The 27,053-nt window shown below is 42.5% G+C and overlaps 1 protein-coding gene across 2 annotated transcripts in view; it reads right to left on the bottom strand.

Annotated features, from left to right (window-relative positions):
• Positions 1-980: 980 nt before the first annotated feature.
• Positions 981-27,053, bottom strand: part of sugct (succinyl-CoA:glutarate-CoA transferase) — a 463,614-nt gene continuing 437,541 nt past the window's right edge. For both annotated transcript variants that reach the window (XM_080193630.1, XM_080193629.1), the window contains exon 14: positions 981-1,867. In XM_080193630.1, coding sequence (XP_080049756.1) covers positions 1,704-1,867 — 164 coding nt within the window. In that variant the 3' untranslated portion in view covers positions 981-1,703. The remainder of the gene's footprint in view (positions 1,868-27,053) is intronic.

Here is a 27,053-nt window from a genome sequence, read left to right as displayed (position 1 = left end):
TATATAAAATCATCTTTATAATATTTTAATATACTTAGTGCAAGTTCTTTTTTTTTCTCCTGTTTCTTTATCTGGATGTACGTACTTAGGCAGAATTATTCACCATAAAACAAATTCTAAACAAATAAATAATCAAACAACTGACATCAAAACTTTTTTTAGAAACAATAAAATAGACTTCCTAAATGCTTTCCTTGTAAATCAATTTTAAAGGCATTTGGCTTGATATACAAAAAAATGGAATTTGCAATATGTCCTTCCATATCAGGACTAGACAGCCTTAACTTTGTTGTGTTAATTTTGCGTCATACAGAAATATTTCAATGAATTTTTCATGGCAGCACCAATGATGAACATGCCACATTAGACAAGCATCCGCTATTCAAAAAATCACTGCAGCCAAACAAACACAGATAATGAGAGCTGCCTCAAGGAGAAAAAGAAAATAAGTTTTAAAAAACCAGGGACAAATGTAGTTTTAAAACATTGCATTGAGCATTTGTTTGCTGTCCCCATGTTGTATATTATTCCTGTCCTTGATTGGGGGCAAAATCAAAGCTGAGGTAATGCCATAGATTGCAATGTGTGTGTGTGTGTGTGTGTGTGTGTGTGTGTGTGTGGGGGGGGGGGGGGAGGGGTGGGTGATGATGGAGAAGGGGCAGTTTTCTATTGAGCATGCTGCAGCTTTGATCCCCCCCACCCCCCCCAACCCTCCATTGAGCTGATTCTAGGAATTGCATTTGTGACTTTTGTGATCTGGTGTTTAATATTTGGCCAATTTCCAGTCTCTATATTTTGAAGGTGAACACATTTCCTGAGCCCAGTGCCTGGCTTTTTAAAAAAGACTTTAATAGCCAGCATCAAAGCTGACGTTGAAACTATACTTGAACTCCACATCCAGCACTGAAATTCAACATGCATTCCTTCAAGGTTCTTCATCCGACTCAAAAATATCTGAATTTAAAAAAAGCCACATGAAACAGATATAAATGTTTATTCCGACAATATCTGTTAGCGTTTCCAAACTAATGATACGTAAACAATTTACAGACCGTGGTTCAGATAATTGATTCCAGTAAGAAATCCGTGATACAATGACAGTTTTATCAGTAAACTTCAACACTGTGCAGCAGTACAAAGATCAAACTCTTAAAACAATGTTCATCTATTGCTTTTGTTTGTATTACAATAATGAAAAGATGTCATTACAAAAAATTATTTTTGCTGAATTATACTGAGACTTGTGCAATTTTAAGAGCAGATTCTACGAGCAGAATTCTGGCACTTCCACTGTGGCCTTGTTTCAGCTACAAATCAGACAATGTGCTGGCTTGCGAAAGTCAACTCTCCATTCAGTAAAAGTAGATGAACTTCCAAGAAGTTAAACAGTACAGAATTCATACACACTGTGTAGTTAATAGACATCTTTTTTTAAGATTTCTGATAAGCCACTTTTAATTCCATTTAGCCAAGCTTTGCGAACAACAGAATTTTACTCAATGCTGATTCTAACTATCATTTAATCCATTAACTATTCTGTGCTTCACTATATTAAGATTAACACCACATGAAGAACTGATTTGCCTTGCACTAACCCCAGATTGAAATTTCCCTTGATTCATTTGTGCATGTGCTCCTCTCTGAACTGTGAAGCTGGTTGATCTCAGAAAGGTCAAAAATGCTTGTGTAAGAGAGATCAGCCTTTAGTGCAGTGCATGCTGGCTGATTACTCCAGCTGTGAGCAACTCATTGATATAGGTCTCACTATAACCCAGCATAGACTCCAGTACCTCAACCGTGTGTTGGCCAATCAAAGGCGGCGGGTTGGGATTTGATACCTCGAAGTCACTATATCTGACAGCAGGACCTGTGAAATAATCAAGACAGTTGGGTGTTACATATAAGAAATTTAACGGTTGTGGTTTCACGTCAACTTGAGAATATAAAAATTCCAACATCAAATTAAAAGTAAAAAAAATTACTGAGTAGGCTGTAAATTGAAAGCCATTCAATTGTTGTGTAAAGCTGCTGTTAATCCACTTTCTCTTTCTCTTTGCAGCTCTTTTTGGTTAGAAGTGAGTGCATAATAATACAAAGAAAATAATATTTCTGTCCTGACAAGGGTGATCCCAGGGGAACGCAGGTCTAAAATTTAACAGACAGAAAATGATCTTCTGCATGAGTGTGGTTTCCTGCTGTCCAGTCTTTGAGAATTCTGCTCCTAACTGGAACTATCCAATCCAGGAATCAGTCCCAACTATGTATTCAACACAGATCCTTCTGCAAACTATTTACAAATAGCAGCAAATAACTTCCGCATGTACGAAGGATTTTTGCTTTCTCTGGCAGGCATAGCTAGAACAAGGGAAAAAAAACCTCAGTATTAGAGATAGACCATACAAGAGTGGAATTAGGAAGAATGTTGTTTCCCAAAAGAATACCAAGTTAATGGAAATTTTCAGGCCTGTGGTCAACAGATTTTGTTAGCTAAAGATATGAAATACAGTTCAGTACTGATCTAACTGAATTTAAAAAGGAATTGTTATTTGTTCTTGGGATGTGGGTGTCATTGGCTGGACCAGCATTTATTGTCCATCCCTGAGGGCATTTAAGAGTCAACCACATTGGAGTCACATGTACAAGGTACTGGTGAGGCCACAACTACAGTACTGTGTGCAATTTTGGTCTCCTTATTTGCAAAAGGATATATTGGCCTTGGAGGGAGTGCAGAGAAGGTTCACCAGGTTGATACTGGAGATGAGGGGTTTGGCTTATGAGGAGAGATTGAGTAGATTGGGCCTGTACTCGTTGGAGTTTAGAAGGCTGAGGGGGGGATCTTATGGAGACATATAAGATAATGAAGGGGCTGGACAGGGTAGAGGCCGTGAGATTATTTCCACTTAGAAAGGAAACAAGAACTAGAGGGCACAGCCTCGAAATAAGGGGGAGTCAATTTAGAACAGAGTTGAGGAGGAACTTCTTCTCTCAGGGGGTAGTGAATCTTTGGAATTCTCTGCCCATTGAAGCAGTGGAGGCTACCTCGTTAAATGTGTTTAAGTCACAGGTAGATAGATTTCTGATCAATAAGGGAATTAACGGTTATGGGGAGCAGGCGGGTAAGTGGAACTGAACCACTATCATATCAGCCATGATCTTATTGAATGGCGGGGCAGGCTCGAGGGGCTAGATGGCCTACTCCTGCTCCTATTTCTTATGTCAGCCAGACCAGGTAAGGACAGCAGATTTCCTTCCCTAATGGGCATCAGTGAACCAGATGGGCTTTTTGCGACGATGGTTTCATGATCATCATCATTAGATTTTTAATTCCAGATTTTTGTTGAATTCAAATTTCACCATCTGCCTTGGTGGGATTTGAACCTAGATTCCCAGAACATTGCCCTGAATCTCTGTATTACTAGTCCAGCGACAATACCACTACACCACCACCACCTCCCCCAGTTCATTGTAGAGCAGGGTCATGGAGCTAAATCTACACTTGTTCTTGTCCTAGGCCCAGCTTCAGCTGCTTCATCAATGGCCTCCTCCCCATCATAAGGTCAGACTGGGGACGTTCGTTATTCACAACTCCTCAGATGCTGAAACAGTCCGTGTCCAAATGTAGCAAAACCTGGACGATATCCAGGCTTGGGCTGATAAATGGAAAAAAATTGCATCATACAAGTTGCAGGCAACAATCAGCCCCAACAAGAGAGAATTTGACCATCTCCCGTTGATGTCCAATGGCATTACGATTGCTGAATACCTCATTATCAAAATCATGGGGTTTACCACTTACTTGAAACTGTACTGGACTAGCTACATAAATACTGTAGCTACAAGAGCACTTCAAAGTCTGTGAATTCTGCAGCAAGTGACTCACCTCCTGACTCTCTATAGCTTGTCTATCACTTACAAAGCACGAGTCAGGAATATCAAGATGGCATACTCTCCACTCCCCCAGATGAGTGCAACTCCAATGAAAAGCTCGAAACCATCCAAGACAAAGCAGTCCATTTGACTGGCATCCCATTCATCACCTTAAATATTCATTCCTCCTACCATCAACACTCAGTGGCAGCAGTGTGTATCATCTACAAGCTGCATTACAGCAACTCATCAAGGAGCCTTCAACAGCATCTTCCAAACCCGCAACCTTCACCACTTAGAAGGACAAGGGCAGCAGATGCATGGGAACACCACCATTCCCAAGTTCCTCTCCAAGCCACACACTGTCCTGACATGGGACTATATTACTATTGCTGGGTCAAAATCCTGGAACTCTCACCCTAACAAGACCTCCTACACAACCTGGTCTGCAGCAGCTCAAGGTAGCGCCTCACTACCACCTTCTCAAGGGCAATTTGGGATGGGCAATAAATGCTGGCCCAGCCAGCGACACACACATCTCATGAACGAATAAATAATAAAATAGGTTACTACAATGGTCTAAAATAAAAACTGGTCTCACAAAATAGCAAAGAGCATTCATAAAATGCTGTCACTTACAAACATACCAATCGGGAGGAGGAGTAGGTCATTCAGCCCCTCGAGCTTTCTCTGCCTTCAATAAGATCATGGCTGATTTAATTGTGTTGTTGTATGGAAATAAATAGACTGAAGACAATAGCAGAAAGGCAAATGCTTAAAGGAACTAACTTTGACAGAAGACTCCTATGCACATTTCAGGAAGTTTTTTAAACATAATATAGAGAGAGATGTTTGGTTTGGGTACTGAACAGGCACATACCAGCTGTGCCTCCACGTGCTTGCCCAAAGAGTAATCGAGAAACACAAAGCACTTTGAGATCCAGGCCTCAGTGATCCTCTCTCAGCAGTCTGCAGGGATCCGTGGGCATATTGCTGCAGCTCACCAGTGTGGATTGAAGTAGGAATTGGCTGCCGGGTAAAGCCTCTGATGGTGGGGGCAGGAGGGGAATATGTTGGCAGTGGCCCAGACTATTTATCTGGGGCTAAAAGGGGCACACTTGTTTATATTTTGGGAAAGACATCCTTTAAGAGCAGCTGGCTTGGTCTCCCAACGGTTGGAAACAGTTGGATTGCAATCAGGGTCCTACAGCAGATACAGGAAGTCTATTTGCATATTGAAACCATTTTGGATGGGAAGCTGGGCAATAAGTTAGACACCTGCCTGAAAGCTGCTTCAGGTGGAGAACTGGTGCACAGCATTCCCACCAGATCTTCAGTTGTCGTTGCCCCTATTTTTGGGAAGGTGACAGTTCAATATCTCCCCCAAAGAGTCCATTTTTTGCTTGGCCAAGTTTGAATTGCTATGATGATTCTATTAAATGTTTTCTTGATTTGATTAGCAACATTGCTCGTTGGTTTAAAAGGGCACATTTGCTTCACCAGTTTTTACAATTAATCTGATCATGAAAAGTATTGGTGTTTTCTTTTATACTGTTCATGATTGTTTCTGACATTGGGAGCAGAATTTTATGTTGCCACTCCTTCAGTATAAACATTTGGAAAAATTCTCATCATCCCCCCGCTAGGGTGGCACAGTGGTTAGCCTTGCTGCCTCACAACTCCAGGGACCTGGATTCAATCCCAGCCTCGGGAGACTCTCTGTGTGGAGTTTGCACATTCTCCCCGTGTCTGCATGGTTTCCTCTGGGTGCTCTGGTTTCTTCCCATAGACCAAAGATGTACAGGATAGGTTGATTGGCCATGCTAAATTGCCACTTAGTGTGAGGGAGATTAGCAGGGTACGCACGTGGAGTTATGTGTATAGGGTCTGGGTGGGATTGTTCTCGGTGCAGGCGCGATGGGCTTGTAGGGATTCTATGATGCTACTCAGGTGGGTTGACCTGCAGCCACATAGCATTCGGCAGGCTACTAATTGGTTCAGGACAAAGCCATCTCCCATCTCCAAGAGCTGCCAGCCCACTCACGTGTTTGGCAGCACTCTGTTCCTGGCAGTACAACCAGAAGTGGTGGCCGCCACTGGGACTGCATTGAGTCCTCAAAGGTGAACATCACTGTAGCCACCTTGGGAAATAAGTGGAGGATTGATTAGTAGGATGCACAGGCCGGGAGGAGGGGAAAATCCAGGGGTGAGAAAAGCTTTGATTTGATGTGGGAGCTCCACTGTGGGCGAATGAAGAAGGTTAGTTCACTGCTTGCCTGCCACCAACCCAAACTGTGAAAATTGCTGGGCTTCCCATGTGGCAGCAGCCTCTGCCTGACATACAAAAAATTGTGAATGGGCTGGGAAGAGACTGTAAGTGGCCACCAATTGGCTACTTAGTGGCCTCCATTGTGCCATGGGCGGATAGGTTACCCAACACCTTCTCTATCATGCTTAAAATTGTGGTGGGGCTGGTGAGGGCACCTGGCTGCCTGATGGGTAAGTGCCTGTGTACAATTCCACAGCTAGGAACTGAAGAACAGGAATAGAAATAGGGAGATATAGTGGGGAAAAGATTGAAGAGGAAGAGTTTGCAGGGGAAGAGATTGCGGCGTAATAGAGTGCAGGAAGAGATCACAGTTGGGACCGGGGTGGGATTGCGGGCCAATTGGAGTGATCAAATCTACATGGCTGCCAAAATCTAAGGCATATAGCCTCATTTAAATATTATAATTACTGACATACTCTTGCGAGTAGCTTACTCACCTGATGTCCAATCCATTTCTGCTAGACCAGAAGTGGACATGCTCATGGCAAGTTGGGTACTTGAGAATTTAACACCCATTCTCCACCTCTTCTGAGGAAAAAAAAATCCTCCCCAAGGAATATAAAAGCACATTTCAAAAAACTGAAGGTCATTTGGAAGGGAGTTTAGCTACTCTGGGTATATGTCTCCAGAATAAGTGAAGGGAGCAAGAGCAGTCCAAAGATAGAGCAAGGGGTGCAAGCTGAGATGTTAGGCTGGGAAAGATTTTCCAAAGTAGCCAGGATAAGTCTTAGGGGGATCTGAAAATGGCATCTTGAATTAATCTGCCAGGGCAAAGTGAGCTGGTTGAAGATAAAGAGTGCTTTATCTGCGTGCTGGATTTTGTGGGAGAGAGTGCATGAGCATCCTATATTAGCTTGAGTTTTTAAGGGTGGAGACAAGCAAACTGGTGTTGAATTATTTGAGGGCTGAACCTGGAGGTGATGAAGATGAGGCAGGAAGTGTTTGAAGTGAACCAGGTGAGGTAGAGATATAAATGAACATTTACATGTGAAAGAAGACTGCCTTGGCAATGGATCAGGTATGTGGAAGGCTCAATGTCAAAGACAATACCAATGAACTCTGTGTCAGAGCAGCTGGAAGGGGTCACACTTGGCCAACATGGAATCTAGACAGTTAAAATAATTGTGCGCCTCTGCTAGAAAACACTGGAATTGGAACGCTTTTGTAAAGAACTAAGTACATATACAGGTATCATTGTTGAGAGAAAAAAAGTAACATTTCTTCATTTAACTCTAAAATTTCACAAGCTTATTGAACAAGTCTGATCTAAACTAGTCCCATAGTTATTTGAGGTCTGCTTTACACTAAAATGTGTCTCGTTAAGATTCAAGTTATTCAATCTTTATTATAGACCCTGTCATGCAGAAAGAGCAGAATTTTCAGACTTCACTAAAAATGAGACTGATGATTGTGGTGTTTACATGGACCAACAAATAGGAAGCCCTGGAGCTTGAAATAGTCCGTAAAGCAATTAGTAAACACAGTAGAGGAATTGTGATGGGAAACAAGCAAAAACAGAGCTTAGTTTAATTAAAATTCCAGTTAATTCACTATCAGTCAATTCTCCTGCATGACTGAATTACAACACTGAAGCATGGTTTTTTTCAGTAAGCAGACTATTGTGTAGTGTGTAATATTGCTGTTAAAGGGACACTACTCTCCCGAAACCGTGCGCAACAAGTTTATTTGTTGTTTGAGGAGGAATTGAGTAGTATTTTCCCTGCCGTGGAATCACAGGCAGGTGATACGACAATGAAATTTGGCCTGATTTTAAACAAATGGGCAGAAATTTAATGAACACTTTTTCTTGATGCTGGTGTCCTTTAAGGTGAAAAAGACATGACATCAATTAAACATCTTCATTTTCTCAAAGCAGCTGTTTTGCCAAGTTTGAGTGTTTAATTGATGAATTGGTAACATGCTGGCGCTACTACCAACAAGATAACAAATAAACATCTTTAGTACTGTACTTTAGAAAGGCTTACCATTTGTATTTTAAAAATTCTGTACAAGGGGAGAATGCCCTCAAATTACTGCCTGGTTAAACAATCCACAAGAATAGAGACTTCCAGCTATCCAAACTAGCCACCAGCTGTGCAAAGCCCCCATGTCTTGGAGGCACATTGGATGTGTTGCTATCACATCTGTCTTGTAATAACTGCTGAACAGACCCAGATACTGATAAGGTCAGCTACTTGAAGCAAAGCTAAAGTATCAAATGACAAATAATGCTTTTTATACACCCAAGATAACCATACAGCCTCTTTAAGCTTTTTATCACTATAAGAATGGGGACATCATCCCCTCCAGTTCACACATTGTCCAGTCCAGATCTGGACATTTATTGCCAAACCTTTGTAGTCACTTGCTCGCTGTCTTGGAATTCACTAACAGACACCACTGTGGGAGCATCATCGACACAAGAAAGATAGAGGTTTAAGACGTGTCTCCATCATGCTTTCAGCTATGACTCAAAGGTAGCACACTCACTGCTGAAGCAGAAGGCTGTGGGCTTAAATCCCACTCCAGAGATTCGAGTGTGCAATTCAGGCTGATGCTTTAGTGTAGTACTGCAGGAGTATTGCACTGCCGGAGATGCTGCTTTTCAAATGAGATGTTAAACCTCACCTCCATCTGCCCTCTCAGGTGAATGTAAAAGATTCCATCACATAGTTTCAAAATGAAGAGGAGCTGTTCCTGGTGTCTGAGCTCAACATTCATCCCTTAACAAACATTCAGTGAAGCAACAGTCAGGTCATTAATTTAACACTTGTTTTTGGGAGTTTGCCATGCTCAAGTTGAATCTTAAAGAAAGTACTACATTGTCTGTAAAATGCTTTGAGACTTTGTTCTGAGATTGTGAAAGGTGCTTTATAAATGAAAATTCATTCTTTTAGAGAAACGACAGATAGATGCAGCATCCTAAAAAAAAACTTTCAGGAAAAGAAGGGTCTGCTTAAAATATGCCAAGTTAGAGACTCTATCCTCAATCATTCATTTGAAAAATATATTGGGAATATAGGCTGGAATTCTCTGGCCATTTATGCCAATGGGATTCTCCAGCCCCGCCGGCAGCACACTCTGCCAGCGGGTTTCCCGCCAGCGTGGAGTGCCATCAGTGGGAATTCCCATTGACAGTGGCAAAACCAGAGACCACGTCACCTCCTGCCAGCAGGAATCACGCGACTGGGAGGCCAGAGAATCCCACCCGTGCTTTTTAAATATTATTATTCCTAATGGAACAATATTCCCTCAAACCTACTTGCAGTGACTTGGTGTTCAGGGAGGTCATCAATATCATAATATTCTGATTTGAAATTGTATATGTCACATGAGGAAGAGGAAGGCCATTCAGCCCACTGGATCTATGCCAGTTCTCTGTACAGCAATCCAAGCAGTTGTTGTGCACAAAACAGCCTAGGACTGACAATTTGGTAGTGGGTTGGACCCATTCCTCTAACAAATTGAGGGTGACTCGATGTGGCTCAAAGTAACAAAGGCAATGATAAATAAGTATTTACAATGAAAGGATCAGGCAGAATAAACTTTCAACTGTACAACACTCCACTTCTCCCTGACTCCAACTGAGGATTCTTTCCGACCCGGGATATGCCTCCCTGCACATGAATGGCTCAGCTTCCCACCTTTACAACCCATAGGGATGGCCCAATCATGTGGCCCTCAGGGAACACCCCCCCCCTTAAAGGGGCCATGCTACCGCAGTGCCCAATTCAAGTCACTGCAAGATTCACTAGGCCTGTTGTTCAGGGCATCTCTCAGAGGTTAAACCTCTCCCATGTATTAGGATCAATGGTTTCACGTCTGTTTAAAGACTCCTCTGGAAATTTATTTTCAGTGAGCAGAGCAAATGTTGGGCCTGCTCTGCCCAGGAGTCTTTTGCAGCCGTGGTGAACTGAATGAAATCACTGACATTTTAAAACGTTTAGGAAAGCTTTACTGTTGAGGAGAGAGGAGCAGAAGTGCCCCACACCAAATCCAGTCCATGGAGCTTCGCTCTTCCCACCTCAACTGTCCCTGCCCTCCTGATGGGCAACAACTTTCTTTCTCTTTAAATGATTGAGGTGCATGTGGAAGCAGAACTGGCCAATCGTGTTATGTAGAAATGTTACTGAGGTCAGAGGGCAAATTTCAGGCCAGCCTCAAGCCTCCAAGCTGAGGAACACATTGCCGTGTTTGAGTGGACCGAGACTAATTTTTACCCCTTTGCTTGTTGAAGCAGAAACAAAATCCACCACGACTAATCTGCTGCTCTCTCCTGTGAGTCTGCAGTGGAATGGACGGGTTTCTTGGACGCAAGGTGAATGACCAACATCATGAGTGCACTTCTGCCCTTAGAACCAGTCTAAAAGTAGCAGACACAATAGGAAGAATGGTCATTAAAACAAAAATCATTAAAGGATGCTCAGTAGCTTAACTGGTTAAATTACTCCCAGAGTAGAGTTGCTTCATTTGAATCAATTTAGTCCCATTCAATCTCTTTAGTGCTGGCACCTAGGAGTTCCCCTTCAAATCATGCACCTTGGGAATGTAGCCCATGTTCCTTCCTTGTCAGTGGGTCAGGGTCCTGCAATACCAATTCATTACATGGCACCTCTCAGAGGTTAAACCTGTCCCACATATTAGTGTCAATGGTTTCACACCTGCTTAGAGACTCCTCTGGAAATTTACTTCCAGTGAATAAACTCCTCCTTTCCTCTACCATAAAGTGTACCCACCCTTTTAATACCTTCAAAAATAATCTTGCATAAACACTTCAGAAGACGACTCAGAAATAGTCACCCATTTTCACTTTGTCACTATATTGACTGCAGGGACAGAATTTTATGCTCCCCACTGACGGGTGGTTAGGGGTGGGGTGGGACGGGAGCATGACATTGAAGGGATGTGACTCCCTCGGGGTGCCCACCCACCCCAATTTTACACTTCAGTGGACAAGGCCTCAGGTGAGCCCTTAACCTTTTCAGAGAACTATGGGGGGGAGGGGCAGTGGGGGTTACAAGAAATCCTGGCCTTGCTTTGACGTGTTGCTCATATCCTGGGGCTAAATAAAAAGAAAAGTCAACTGTTCTCAGGGAGCAGTGCAGGCTACCTTGGCAACCTTGTCTTAGGAGGAAAAAAGCAGCAAAGGCCCTCGTTTCAGATCACTCGCCAGTGATCCTTGCTGAATGTCTGTGTAGGTGTCAAGTGAGAAAGGGATGAGCTCAGCTGTGTTGGCCTCCCATAGCGAGCTGGAAAAAATTGATGGAAATCAAAAGATACTTTTCTTAAAAACTGCTTGAAGAATTTGATGGCCCTTGTGGTTAGCTCAGAAATGCACAGCCTCGTACCATTTCAAACCCCTTAAAGTTGCAAGGGAAATCAGGTAACTGACAATGGCTAACAGAAGAGATAGAGACTTTAATATGAACATTTAAAACAGGGTTCAAATAATAAATGAATGACAGGCACTGTTTGAGCAGGCAGAAGGCATCAGGATCTGGATATGAGCCCTGTTATCAGCAGAAAAGGATGATTTTAAGAAGTTACACATTTTGCACAATACTAGGTGCGAATCTGCAAATGAATGTTCATGCTGTCGCAAATTAGACTCCAGGGCAGAGGCACACATTCACAAAATTATGGTACTTAAATCTTTATCCAAGGTTCCACATGCAATGATTCCAAAAGGGGATCAGGAAATCAAAGAGAGGAAGAGAAACAATGTTCAGCTGAAGAGGCTTAACTATACAATGAAAGGTCAAGAGTTTAGGCTAAGAGTGCTGTGGTCAGCACCCATGGACTTCTCGACATAGGCCACAAAGGACCGAGTGGGAATCTTGAGAGAAAGAGTTGAACAAATAATGGACAGTGTGTTGATTCAACTTGAATCTAATGAACTAACTTCAAACTGAGAAAGCTGGGCCTGAATTTTTCAAAATGCAGAGTCTCTCTTCCAGCCATCTGAAAAGTCAGTAGGGAACACATTCCCGCTGACTTTGAGGAGCAGCTGACTCTGAGGTTTCCATTGACTCCAAGGTGCAGCTCACTCCGAGGTGCCCTCAGCCAATTTACACTCAAATTGGTGTTAGGTGACTGCAAGTGGGACTTCAGCCTTTCGCTCGGGAGGAAGAGCTGCCAACCAGTCCAATGAGTCAGCAGCGCTGCAGTGGACAGAAGAAGAAATGCCTGAGGAGTCCTGAGCCTCAATCTAGGAACTGGGGGCCCAGCTAAATTCTAGAGATCCCAGGGTGGGGAGGATAGAGGAAACCTATGGAAGATCCTGAGGCTACCGGAGCTTAAGGGGAGGATGCCCAACTTCAGAGTGGGTTTCTGGTGGAGGTCTCCCCCATCCCGTCCATGATGTAATATGTTGTTTTTTGGCATTCCCCCTCAGAAGTTCAATCTTCCCACCAGCCTAAAAATTCAGGCTAGTCAGGAAACAGCCCTTAAGTAGCCATTAATTGGCCACTTAAAGGCCTCAATTAGGACAAGGGTGGGTTTCTCACCTGAGGCCTTGCCTGCCCCAGTATAAAATTGGGCTGGGTGGGCACCCAGAGAGAGTCACATCCCTTCAATGTCATGTTCCCGTCCCATCCCACCCCCAAAAGCCTGTCAGTGGGGAGCATAAAATTCTGTCCCTGTGGTCAATATAGTGACATAGTGAAAATGGGTGACTATTTCTGAATCGTCTTCTGAAGTGTTTATGCAAGATTATTTTTGAAGGTATTAAAAGGATGGGTACACTTTATGGTGGAGGAAAGGAGGAGTCTACAGGGCTTGTGTAAAGAGATTAAATGAATGAGAAAAACCATTGGTTGAGAGTACAGGGCTAGTGGGAGGGATTAAATGGATAGATCAAGTTCCAGGCTAGTTTGTGAGATCTGTGAACATATTTATTCTGAGTATTTTTATGTTCTTATGTAACTGGCCTATATTTCAAAATGATCCCAATTTACTTCTTTCTCATACTGTGCTAAATTCTAGCCAAGGCATTAAAAATTGATATTGGCACAGTGCATAAAAGCTACCATCAGTATTTATATCACACAGGAATAATAAAGAAGGTTGGTATTCATACTTTCCTGTGATTGTGTGTGATGTGACACAACTATACACTGGCTCCTCAATAATACGGTTTGTCCTCAATCCATTCACTTAAAACCCAATATTTATGTCAGACACTGAGAAGCAGATAGGGGAGTTATAGCACCAGACAAGATGATCTGCCATATCAAAAGTGTGAATCATTTCATAACTAAACTGAGAGAGGCTGGAGACAAGTTAGATGTGACTGACTTCTTCGCAAACTGGTGTGGGCCTTGTAAGCTGATTACACCAAAATCCGTGGAATTTTCAGAAAAGTGTGCTAAAATGTGTTTGTTTATGAAGTGGATGCGGGTGAAGCTGAGGATGTAGCTGAAAAATGCAGCATCGACTCAATGCCAACATTCTTTTTCTTCCAGAATGGACAGCAGCTTGGGAAGGGAGTTGTCGGAACAAGCGCAGACGAAATGGAGAACAATATTAAAGCATTCCAGTAAGCCAGTTGGTAACAGGAGTAAAATGCAAATTTTAAGTGATAACTTCACATTTGTCAAACCAGATGTGTGTGTATACATGTGTAGATGTAAAATAATAAATATGCTTGTGTAAAAAAAATTAATTCATGCAGAATTTCCTATGCTTAAGTAAAACCGTCCAAATGCAGCAGGAACAAGGACAATTTTGGATCTCACTGATAGTTTGGTGAATTTTGGGGTAAGCATCTGAGCTATAATATCCCAGATTTAAACCCTTGTTGATGATAAGGTGGCTGGTGTCAGCTGTTAGGGGTGTTAAAGAAGTCTACAGCCTCTTTAGGTTTGAGAGAGTTGTATTGACAGCAGGCCCTGTGGAAATGGGCTTGATTGTGATGCCACAACCTGGTTCTATTTTCACCCAATGTTGACATTATGAAAAGTCAGACAAAGTTCACACAAGAGGATGTTTGTGGATTGGACTGTAATAACGAGTTAATGCCACGTCACATAAAATGTATAAAATCTGTCAAGGTATGGAATTCGGCAATGTAAAGAATTTTACAAGTTTCTTGGCCAGGATCCTCTATCCCTCTTTTCGATGGGTGGGAAAGTCGGTGGGGGCAGAGAATCCAATGGCAGCCTCTAAACAGCTGTTACATTGACAGGATTTCCCGATTAGTTTGTTCCTGCCCCCCCCCCCCCCCCCAGCAATGATGTAATGGTTTTCTTGCCATGAAAGGCTGGGAAGCCCATTACCATACATTTACATCTGATTAGCAGACTTCCCTGCTGTATTACTGCCCCCCCCACCCCCCCACCAATGCTAGGAGTTCCCTGGCATCTCAGCAGGGTTTACAAGAAGCCTGGACCAATGGCAACCTGGCGAATGGCCCCTGCTCAGGTTACACAGGTGAGTACAGGCCTAAAGGAAGAGAGGGTCATGCCCAGGCAGTGCTTCCATTGGGGGTATTCGGGGTCAGGGGAGCGGAAGGGAAGATTCCCTCCAGAGGGGTTCCATATCTGTGGGCGGGGGTGGGGGGGGTTGTGGTCTGTGGCGAGGATGGGTGAACCATTTCAGTGTGGAGGTGGAGGGGACAGTCCTATGTCTGTGGAGTTTGGGGAGGTTGTCTTAGCAACTGTGGTTGTTGGCGGGGTGGGCTCTGAATGAGGCTATCCCACCAGCATGAGGCTGTGGGACTCACCCCTTAACTTTTTTTTACCCAAAATACTTGAAAATATGGCAGAAGAACCCAGCATGGCAGCTGGAGGGTTGCCCTCTGCTTTTCCTGCCTCAGTTAACACTTAGGTAAAAAAAAAATCCCTTGAAAGATGTTTTACAAACTGTATTGTGGCAGATTAATTAGAAATGCTCTATAGAAATGCCAAATGGAGTGAGGATCTGATAAAGGTGAATTAAGTGAACAGGACAGCAGTTGCAGATGCCTTTCAATCGCTGCTCAGCAAGAACAGCCATTTCCTGGAACTTAAAGATCATATGTAAGGTAGAAAGCTGTAACCCAGTCTGTCTGCTCACAATGTGAAAGGTCACCATTTGAATAATCAAACAAAGGTTTACAGACAACAGTAGAATGAATCTTGTCACGACTTAGTATCACCAGGTGGGGAAAAGGGAATAAAAGGTCACAAGCATTGACCGCGTTTGGGTTAGGGTTAGGGTTATTTTTCCATAAAGTGATACAACTTTTAAATCATGGGCAGGAATTTACAGCCTCACTCGACCGAAGGCTAGAAAATCCTGCCAGAGGTCGACAGACTCCCCCATTGTCTGCCCCTTGACCGCTCTGATTCCTGTGGCGGGACGGGCAGTAGAATCCCAGTGCGTATCTTTTCTTTTCTCTGCCTTTGTCCCACCACGGCATGGCTGTTCCACAGATAACACGGTGGCTAGACAGGTAGTTTGCCTGTTAATGGTATTTGAATACCAGTTGGGGCGACAAGTTTCTCTCACAGGGAAAGCACCTGGCTCCACTATGTACTTCGCCCACAGCGACATAATGACATCAGAAATTCAGCAATGAGTTTATTATGGCGTGTGAATCTTGCCTCATGTCACTTACTGCTGGCTTTCGTCCAACCACCCCTCATATATGCATGATGGGTGGAATTTTAATGTTCAGACCAGCTTGCAGCGGGGGAGGCCAGAAGCAAGCTGGGGATCAGCAAGTTTTAGGTGTTGGTTTCTCTGAAGCTCTTTAACTAAAGACACGGCATTAACATCCTGATTCCGATTTCCTGACCAAGTCTGGAAATAACTCAGATGTGATTTTGGAGGTGTTGTGGTGAGTTCTGGACTGCTAGGCAGTTGTTGCAGTATTAATTGAGGGAGGGCACAGGAGTAGGAGTATGTGACTTGTCCACACAAAGGCCGCAGCAGGTTAGGGGGCATTAATGATAGCACAACAGGAACATGAAACAGAGAGGGCAAGCCCCACTCCATACCTGCTGCCCAGCTGGAATTGGACTCCTCTATGTTTCTTGACAGTAACAAGACACTGCCTGGCTGGTCAAGTCAATACATGCAACACCTTGTCCATCAACACTTTCCTGTATGTTTCCCCTTTGAGGTCCTCATCTGAGTCCTGTGCAGAAGAACTTACTTGAAAGAACTTACTTCCAATGTGCTGGTAAATGAGCCATCCTTTATTCTTAGCCTTGATGCAGTCCATTTGTGCCTGTATAATTTGCCATGAGCTGATCCCAACTCTACACTTGCTTCCGGAGTGTATGCAGTGATGATATACAAGCTGGAGAATGTGAGTATCAGATCAAGTCTTGCTCCCTCAGCTCCTCCTTGGGCTGCTGTTGCTGGCAGGTGGCAACTCTTGTGCATCTGAAAGCAGGAAGTTTGGTTTGAGGGAAAAGGGATGGGGTGTAAAGCAAAAGATCCATGGTCACACCAACAGCAGCTTGCTCATCATGTCAGATGGCAGGATGTGGATGAGCTGGGAGTTGACGAGGAACATAACAGCAGGAAATACTGTCATCGACATTGTTATCAATAATACTGGGTTGCCAGGGGCCCTGCTGCAGTTGCTCTCTTGATGCAGACAACCAGGTCGTCCAAAGGGAGAAGGGGACGCAGGCTTCCTTGCCCCCTGCTGATTCTGCTTTGCTTCATTCTATTGTGTGGTACCTTGAGTCGCAAGGAGGAGGAAAGAACTGTCATTGATTGTGTAGCACTGTGGCTGATGTTCCTGGCATGGCACGATAGATGGAAACATGTGTGGCGGAAGATGTGATTTGGTGACAGTAAAGTGGAGTACCTGCATGTTAGGCATGAGTCCTGAGAGGCAGGGAGTGCTGATGGGTGAATGATGGGGGTTCAGGGGTTTGTGGGGAGGTGGGTCAGACCTATCATGTGAAGATGCATTCAAAGGCATAGACAGAAGTATGAGTCTGAGCCTCTTGAAGCATTGATGCTGAGACATATCCAGATAGTAAATCCTCTGCCTGTGGACACTGTGCTAAGGATATCACCTCCTCTGAGCCGGGGCTCAGTGTTTATCCCCTCTATATTTGGAGTGGTGAGTCGATGAGATTGCTGGTGGTGCTGCTGCTGTTTCTCTTGTTGCTCATTAGATATCCAAGGTGATGCTGCATAAATTGCTCCCTAGGCTGTTGGAAGGCTGACAACTGGGAATTGCCCATCAAAGGCAAATAAATGCCAAGAAAGTGGAAATGATCTCCTAGATCTTGGAAATCAACTCCAAAAGCAAGGAAAATCACACTCATAGAACAGGTATGTAAACTAAAGCTTTTCATCCAGGCAAAAAAAAACAATGTCAAGTCTCTGCCTTGAGAGACTTTTTAGCCTGTCAATAGATCAGGTCCATTAATCCTGGCTGCCCTCTCACCTTGTTCAACCTGGGCAGTTCCAGGAACACTGGGAAACCTATGCACTGGCAGCTATAGCCAGAATCCATGGTTAAAGATGCAGTCAATTATCTTTTAGTGTATGTGAAAAGACCCACCAATCCCATTGAGAGAAATGGCAAGGGGGTCCGCACACACTCACAAATGCACTGGAATTAAATTTGGAAGTATGTGGAAGTCAATAATTTCTCACCATGTTGCTATTTTTTGATATTCTAACCTTCCACATGCACCAACACCCACCCAATCTGAGAGATTAAAACTCCCCCCAGAATGTGTTCTTCTCTGCTTTTCGCTGTATCAAATTAAAACTGATGCGTCTTTTTTATCTTGCAAGTTGACATTTTGAAAATTGTCACAGTTTGACACTGTGTGGGAGGAGATGACTTCAGGACTCTGCGGAAAATCACTGAGCAAATCAAGTTCTGAAAGTGTCACCCATCGTCACAATTCTGTGACTACATCTTGTGGGGGCGGGGGAACCTTCTGGAAATAACACCATGGTGTCTGGGCGCAGATCCTCATCATAGAGCAAAATAAGACTTTTCAAAGCTCAAATCTTATACACAGCAACAATTCTTGCTTTACACCATCCAAAGCCATATAGAAAGAGGCAAGATGAACAAATACTGCATCTTTAAAACTCTTCAATTTTAAATGGTTAGTTTTAATGATCAGCAAGGATTGCACAATGCAAAGTATCAGTCATCTTGGGCTCATTTCAAAATTTCTAGGTTGTGTTTCAGGTGAAGGATTAAACAGGGTCGTAGTTTGCATTCTCAGGTGGATTTAAAAGATCCACTGGCATTACTCAAACATAAAAGTTCACCCCATCCTGTCCAATATTTTTCCCTCAGTCAAAACCATCAAAAGTAGATTCACTGGTTAGTCACCCTGTTGTTTGAGGGAATACACCGTGCACAGTCACTTCTGCATTTAGCTAAAATAATGTCAGTGACTGCACTTTAGATATACAATCCCTACTTCTTATTTGCTTACCCTGAACAGTCGCCTATCTCAGGCAAATGGTGCTAACCATTTGCCACTGAAGTCATTTACAAAGGGCTGTGGTAAACAACGTGACTATTTCAGGCAGTTTAACCAGCTTTTGCAACTTATTAAAGTGAAATTACTTCAAATGATATGTCAATTTTTAAAGCCATACTCTGGCTTGTTGAGCTCCTTGTGGCCCATATGACTTTGTGTTGTCTATGTCTGGACTTCTCCCCACCACCTCCTCACCAGATTCCTCATAACCATTCTTTATGGTCACATTTATTTCCTATTATCTGGCACAAATTCCAGGCTCAGTTTTACAATCGAGTTTAAATATGCTTCTTCCTTCATTTGTCATCAAACTGGTCTGTAAAGGAGGGGAGTAACATCTCTGAATGGCTTTAATCACCAGCCTACATTAACACGCTGACAAATGAGTTGTGAGAAGACCAATATGGGCTGCGCCTTAAAACTGCTGCTAAATTTTCCACTTCACAATGAGTACTGGAACAATCTCATGATTAATATAGAATAAAAGCAAATTACTGTGGATATTGGAATCTGAAACCACACAAGAAAATGCTGGAAACTCTCAGCAGGTCTGGTAGCATTTGTAAGGAGAGAAAAGAGCTGACGTTTCAAGTCCAGATGACCCTTTGTCAAATATATAGAAAATCTGATTCAAAAAAATGTAACACACTACAACAGCAGTGGGAACCTGCAATCTGGGAACCACATGCAAACCATCAAAATTCTGAAAGCAGTCCATGAGATATTTTGTTGACTGTTGCCCACGTGTTGGATTGTCAAATTCCACTGATTTCCATTCGTATAGTTGTTTTCCTGCCAGTATGACTGAATTGATTTGCATATAAAGCAAAGGCAAGTGAGTGAGATGGATGCTGATTGTACACAATATTGACTGAGCGAGCTGTGCAATCCCTGTGTCCAAAGCGTAGATATTTATTTTGTTTTACCATTTGAAATTGATAACAGTTCCAATAATATATAAATGATTAAGCATTTTCTAAAACTCATTAAGAAATATTCAGTGTATATTAAATGTATTTAATCTTACTCATGGGGTCATGGTTAGTGAACAAGCCTGATTTGAATTGATTTATTATTGTCACGTATTGGGATACAGTGAAAATCATTGTTTCTTGTGTGCTATACAGACAAAGCATACTGTACATAGAGAAGGAAAGGAGAGGATGCAGAATGTAGTGTTACAATCATGGTTAGGGAAAGGTCGACTTAATATAAGGTAGGTCCATTCAAAAGTCTGATGTTAGCAGGGAAGAAGCTGTTCTTGAGTCGGTTTATATGTGACCTTAGAATTTAGTATCTTTTTCCTGACGGAAGAAGGTGGAAGAGATTTCAATCTTGTGACCCACTGAGATAAAGAAGGGCTACTCATGTGGCCCACTCACTAGCCTGGGTTGCCTGTCAATGCTCCACAAGCATAAATATACAAATTATACAACAGAGGTAATGTTAAACTCCAGAATGAAATACTAAAGTTTCATTACAAAGTTCTTGGAGATATGACATGGAAAATCCATAGAATTCATAATCCAGGATCCATTGAGCATATCTGGGATAATCAAGGGCAGCCAGCATGAGTCCATTGAAGGTTAAATAATGGTTGACAAATCTTTTCGAAGTGACTGATTACATAAATAAATGAAATTATATGTAAGTATCGCATTTGAACATTTAATATTTTCAATTTAATGCACCATAGGAGGCTTGTTAGAAACATTTAGGTATATGATATAGTTGTGATGCAGCAGTGTGGGCAGAAAGCAAGTTGACAAGCAAGTTGACAGTCAGGGTAGGATTAATGGGCTTTTCTCAGGTTACAGAAGGTTTGAAGCAGTGGACCGCAAGGTTCATTAATGGCTTCACTTTAGTTCAACAAATTCATCTTTCATACATCTTGCTAAATTTTGCTACGTATTCTCAGCTTTAAAACTGGTAAGGGATACAAAATAAAATATATGTATAGCAAAGGAATTAAAAAAAACGTAAGCCATGGATTTTCAAAAAGCAAAAATCAGAAGAGTCCACAGAATACGAATTCAAAAATATGATTTGACTTATTGCCTCGGTGTTTCCCCGACATTGATGCAATTATAAAATGGTAGCTGTCCAATAAATTTCAAAGATACCACAAAAGATTTGCCGGTATTGTTAAATTATCTTACTGATCAACATAACAAAGTGCTGCACACAGGCAGGTGGAAGAACATATTTAAAGGGACAGTGAATAAATACAGACCTAAGAATTATTTTAAATTCTTAATGTATAGGCAGCCTTCCAAATGATGGTTTACACTGCGGTGGTGAACTCTTGTGTTAAACCTCATCTACAGTGGCCCAGGAACCCCACTCTGGTAATGGCAGTCTCTGCTGCATTTGCTGCAGATGAAGACAGTGGGCAAAAACATGTTTCACTGTTGAGTCTTTTCTTAGCAAGAAGTCTCACAATACTTGGTTAAAGTCAGCCAGGACAGTTAGTGAGATTTTGCAACCCCAGGCAAGTCGTGGGAATTACAGAGAGTGTGACATGAACCCAAGATTCCGGTTGAGGCCGTCTTTGTGTGTGTGGAACTTGGCTATTAGTTTCTGCTGAGCGATTCTGTGTTGTTGTGTGTCGTGAAGGCCGCCTTGGAGAACACTGACCCAAAGATCAGAGACTGAATGCCCACAACTGCTGAAGAGTTCCCCGACTGGAAGGGAACACTCCTGCCTAGTGATTGTCGAGCGGTGTTCATTCATCCATTGTCGTAGCATCTGCATGGTCTCCCCAATGTACCACGCTTTGGGACATCCTTTCCTGCAGCGTATCAGGTAGACAACATTGGCCTGGTCGCAAGAGTCCTGGCTGGAGACAACCCTCTCTCCACTCACACTGTCTGTACCTTTAAGACTTGATTATCTGTAACCATTATCTTGTAAATTGAGTTTGTGTTTGTAAATGCCCTGGTTGTGAACACAACTCCTCATTCATCTGAAGAAGGAGCCTGAGACTCCGAAAGCTTGTGTTGCCAAATAAACCCGTTGGACTTTAACCGGGTGTTGTGAGACTTCTTACTGTGCTTACCCCGGCATCTCCACATCGAACCTTTTCTTAGGTAGCTAAGCTTTTTATTTCTGCTCACCCTTCCAGTCACGGCCATTGACACCTGACTCCCAGTTGTCAAAGTCAATGTCTGCCATCTTCCTATCTCACTTGCAGCTATCCTTATAGCAGAGGAATGGATGTCCAGTGGTCAGAAGCCAGTGGCCAGTTCATCATAATAAAGGTCTTCCGTTGCATGGCCATCATCCATCAGCCATTGATGCTAAGCAATGTATGCTGTTGGAATTAGCAAGTGCCAGGACCTCTGAGGTGATGATCTTGACCTGCCAAGGGATGGCAAGGATCTGGAAAATTGTTCAGTTTTTACTGCTGCTTGGTATGTGTTGTCCAGGTCTCATCATTGCAGAGGAGCAAACTGAGGATGCAACTGGTAGACTCTGATAGTTGGTGTTCTCAGTCAGTTTGCTGTTGTTGCACACTCTTATTCAGCCTGGATACAACAGCTGCAGTTTTTGCAACATATGTGTTAACTTCAGCATCAGGTAACAGATTACTGGTGATTGTGGAGCCTAGAAATGTAAAGCTATCAACAACTTCCAGCATCATATTGTCAATGCTGATATGTGATGGTGTGGCAATATCCTAGACTATGAAACCAAAAGAGAAAATGCTGGAAAATCTCAGCAGGTCTGGCAGCATTTGTAAGGAGAGAAAAGAGCTGACGTTTCGAGTCCAGGTGACCCTTTGTCAAAGCATTGCTCGTCTGAAATCCAGGACACAGGTATGTCAAGTTCTCATCAGAGCCGCTCTACTCTGATGTTGCCAAACCAGCATTTTATACCGGAGATATGTTCAGGGACAAATGGCTAAACTGACTCATGCCTATAAAGAGGATTTGACAAAGGGTCATCTGGACTTGAATCATCAGTTCTTTTCTTTCCTTACAGATGCTGCCAGACCTGCTGAGATTTTCCAGCATTTTCTCTTTTGGTTTCAAATTCCAGCATCTGCAATAATTTGCTTTTATCCTGAACTATGATACTTGTCTTCCTGATGCTGAGGTCAAACCAGTCTCCTTACCGGCATGAGGCAGCTTAGTTGTTTGCCCCGAAGATGTTCTTTGGCATGGAATGCTGGTGTGGCAGAGTAGAACGGCCCTTGTCGAATGAGTCAATAGCTTTGTTAAGCTCTTCCACTGTGGGTTTGATATCTAGCTCTGCCATTCTAGATAGACTTTTTATAGTGTCTGGAGCCTCCTCAGTGAAAATGATGACCTTCCCTTTGTTTTCAATGGACCTACTTTCTTTGCTGATGGAGTTGTTTGTTTTTTGATCCCTTCATACATGCCCCTAGCAAAGGACATCTGATTATTTTGGCAAAGTTATAACCAGTAGTCATTGGCACACCATCTAGTGATGTTGGATTTTACTTTGAGTGGCCCTTAGTGCATTCAGGATTTTCTCTTGTAATTAATCAGAGTGAATCATTTGCTTTAAATGACAGATTCTATTCTAGTGATGTTAGCTTTGGACCAGTCAGTATTTTTCCCTTCTTGCTTTCCATACGTCGAGAGTGCACTCTTGTAGATGGTGTCTGGAAGAATGTTCTATTCACTTCTGCGCTCTGTGTGGGAATGTCAGAGAAAACCTGTTCACTTGAGCTGAGGAGCTGTTGGATTGAAGGGGCTAGATAGGGTAGAGGTAGAGAGATTCTTTCCACTTAGAAAGGAAAACAGAACTAGAGGGCACAGCCTCAAAATAAGTGGGGGGGGCAGTTTAGAACGGAGTTGAGGAGGAACTTCTTCACTCAAAGGGTGGTGAATCTCTGGAATTCTCTGCCCATTGAAGTGGTGGAGGCTATCTCGTTGAATATATTTAAGTCATGGGTAGATAGGTTTTTGATAGACAAGGGAATTAAGGGTTATGGGGAGAAAGCGGGAAAGTGGAACTGATCTGCTTCAGATCAGCCATGATCTTATTGAATGGTGGGGCAGGCTCGAAGGGCTAGATGGCCTACTCCTGCTCCTATTTCTTATGTTCTTATTTTATCCGGCTAGGCAGTAAAGCTGACATTGCTATGAGGACAGCTTTTCTGCTTTGAATAAAAAAATTGAAAGTTGCATTCTAACCCTGATGCACACCAGGATGTGATGTGTATCACAGTCATCGCTATGAGAATACTGTCCAGAGAGTCACATCTGGAGATGATTAGATCCAGATGGTGCCAAACTCTGATGTTGAAGGTCTCCAGGACATCTTGTGGCATGGTTTATTCTGAAAGAAGGTGTTCATTACACAAAGTAGCTGTTAACAGCAAAGTCCATGTAGTCTCTGCCCATTCTCATTTATTTTTCCCAGGCCATGATGTCCGAGGCAGGAGGGTCACGCCACATGCTCTGCACTCACTCTTGTGTTTAAAATCCCCTGAAGATGTTCTGACTTAGGAATTCTGCTGGTTGCAGTGTCAAGCTCCTCATAAACTGTCATCTCCATAGTAACACACAGCATTAAACATTGATGTTCATGAGATCTAATATATTCCTATGGCGCTGTTTGAGAAAGTTCGAGCAGAGTTCCTCCAGCATCCTGGGATTTACCTTCAACCAACTTTAATGAAACCTGTCTCATTTGGCTTCTGTGGCTATCTTCTGTGTGAAATTAGGTCCCATAAGCTTTTCTTTTGTTTTCCCTTCTTTTCCTTTCAACTTCTTTTTTTGTTTTGTTTTCTTATTCCTGTTGTCTACTTTTGTTTCCCTTTCAGTTTCTCTGACATGCATCAAACCTGACCTCTCAACAGAATCAGAAATGACACAGGAGGAAATAAATGAGACCCAGACTTAAATCAGGATCTAACCATCCTCAGCAAAATAGTAATTCTGAATGTCAATATTCGAGTCCTGTTTCTGTATGACCACATCCTGAATCAGTTTTGAATAATCAGGTGATTTCTATGAATAAACCATGTAATAGAAATTTTATGATCACTGAATGACTAGACTTACAAATAAAAGTAAAACAATATTGTGTAACGGTTTTTCCCTTCCCCCTTAAAGGGACTGCCTCATGCTGGATCACTGCTGCATCACTCAAATGGCTTCACTTGATTAGTTATTTGATTAGAATGTGAAATCACAGCCAAATTAGGGTTGACTTATGTGCAGTGTTGTCCTAAGTGTTCATATCTGCTTGGAACTAGAGAGAGACATTCAGTTATGGGCTCTTAACAGAAAGTAAATAGAGAGATTCCACTCTCGAGTTGGATTCAAAATCAGGTAGCAGAGGTGAAAGTACAGTGTGTAACCACAGGTCCCCTATGATTTCTGCAATTTAAATGTATAACACTATCCCAAACAATAAGTCAAAGTTTTTATCCACAACACAAAGTACAGCTAAACAATGTGCACGTTTATACCAAGAATTATGGAAAAAACTCTCCTTTCAATGTCCAACAGCAATAGGCAGCTTCAGAATGATAACCATTCTCCTGTTCAATGTGCTTGCAGTTCCCACATGATGTTTCATTTCACGTTTCTTCTAAATTTATAGGCTTTATTTCCTTGTCAACCATAAATTCCCAGCTGACTTATTTTGATACATGTTAACCTTAAAATAGTTACTTCTGCATTTAATGAAGGCTGTGTGAGTGCATTAACCAGTGCTGAGTTTCATATGCGGGGATAGTTAAACACAGACTGATGCAAAGAGGTTGGAATAAATTTACTGATTCTCATCAATTTATTCTTTTCATCCCACCTTCACTGAAGACATTGCGTAGTTGCTGATTGCATCACATCCAGTTGTTATTACTAAATAAATAAAATTAATCAATATTAACTACCTAAATATATCACCGTAAACCCAAGTATTTCCCTATTAAATGGTGAATAAGTGGAGCCATTTCGACCTAACAGTTTGGATGAAGTATTAGGTTACCCAATTTACTTTAACAGAATAAAATTGGACAGAATGTAAACAAGCGGCCTTATTCCCTTTGGGGAAAATAGATTAAAAAGTTCCCTAAAAATATTGTGGCAATTTTATACTGTAGAACAAGAACTTACATTATATGGTACAGTAGTGAGGAAATGTGCTCTGTGACATCTTTAGATATGGAGATGTCACAGAGCTCCATTTTGATATGGAGCTCCCAGAATGCCATGCCAGAGCCCAGGGAGCTCATCTCACTTCCAGTTTCTCGCCATTTCCCCTCTGTTCACACCTAATGAATAAAAAGTCACAAGTTGTGCACCTGTAGGTTCCCAAGATACAGTCCATTCAAGTGCTGTATCCCATATACTCCAAATGATGAACTCACTTGCTGTCACACTAAGCCAATGGGCTTGGTTCAAAGGTCATGAGCTCGCTGGGCTCCATTTGATTGGAGTTGTTGCTCTTGCACTGGACATTTTCTAGCCCATTCTGTCCTGCACTAGCCTATTCTGTGCTGCAGTCATATCATTGGCTGATCTCTCCATCTTGTTGCTCACTGACCACTTCCATGTTTGCTCATCACAAGATGATACTACACAGCAATATTGATCATCTCTCCATCATGCTGACAACAGGAAGGCTTGGATTTCAATTAATCAATTACAGGCTTTTTTTTGTAAGTTAAAAAGCACTAAAGGAATGACCAGTGATTTGTATATTTATACATTTTTGGTTCTTGTGGCTAGCATTATGGATTTGAATGAATCAATTACAGGCTTGTTTTCGTAAGTTAAAAAGCGCTGAAGGAGTGACCTATGTATCTTTCTGCATTTTTGTGATTTGCATTGTGTGAGCTGGGAGTGGGCATGGCCAGGACGAGAATGATGTCATTTGGGGCACAGCTTGACATCACTGGTGGGTAGATCTTGACATCACTGTGGGTGGACTGCCATGGGGATCCTTGACATGGAGGCAGAGCGGGGGACCCTAAAAGTGTAAGTCCACCTCTGCCTCACTGACTGAAATGTGCACATTGAGTGGCTTCTTGAGAAAGAGTAGGTTGCTCAAAGGGTATCTGTCTTACACAGCTCTTAGTAGCTGGCTGGAAAAATTGCATTGGCTGGAGCCCAAGTAACGTGGTTGCCATCTGCCTTCTGGTCCAAGGATTGAGTGAAAAGGAGACTTGGTGCAGGAGACCAAAAAAACCATATGGATGGAAAGCGTGAGAACAAAGATTTCCTAAAAAGTCTCCAATACCCTTATGTAATTGAAGCTGACACGTAGCAATTGCTCATTAAGATTGTCAAGGAATTATGTAATAAGTTTGCAAAGCTGAGACATCATATGAGAAACTGTAATGGAAGAAGAGAATAATTGCTTTGACTTAAACTGACTCATGAATACCAGTGTAAAACAAGTCAGCTGCTCAG

The sequence above is a fragment of the Carcharhinus amblyrhynchos genome, chromosome 8 (genome assembly GCF_965287045.1).
Source record: "Carcharhinus amblyrhynchos chromosome 8, sCarAmb.v2.hapA, whole genome shotgun sequence".
Lineage (NCBI taxonomy): Eukaryota > Metazoa > Chordata > Chondrichthyes > Carcharhiniformes > Carcharhinidae > Carcharhinus > Carcharhinus amblyrhynchos.
This window is presented reverse-complemented; position numbering and strand designations above follow the sequence as displayed.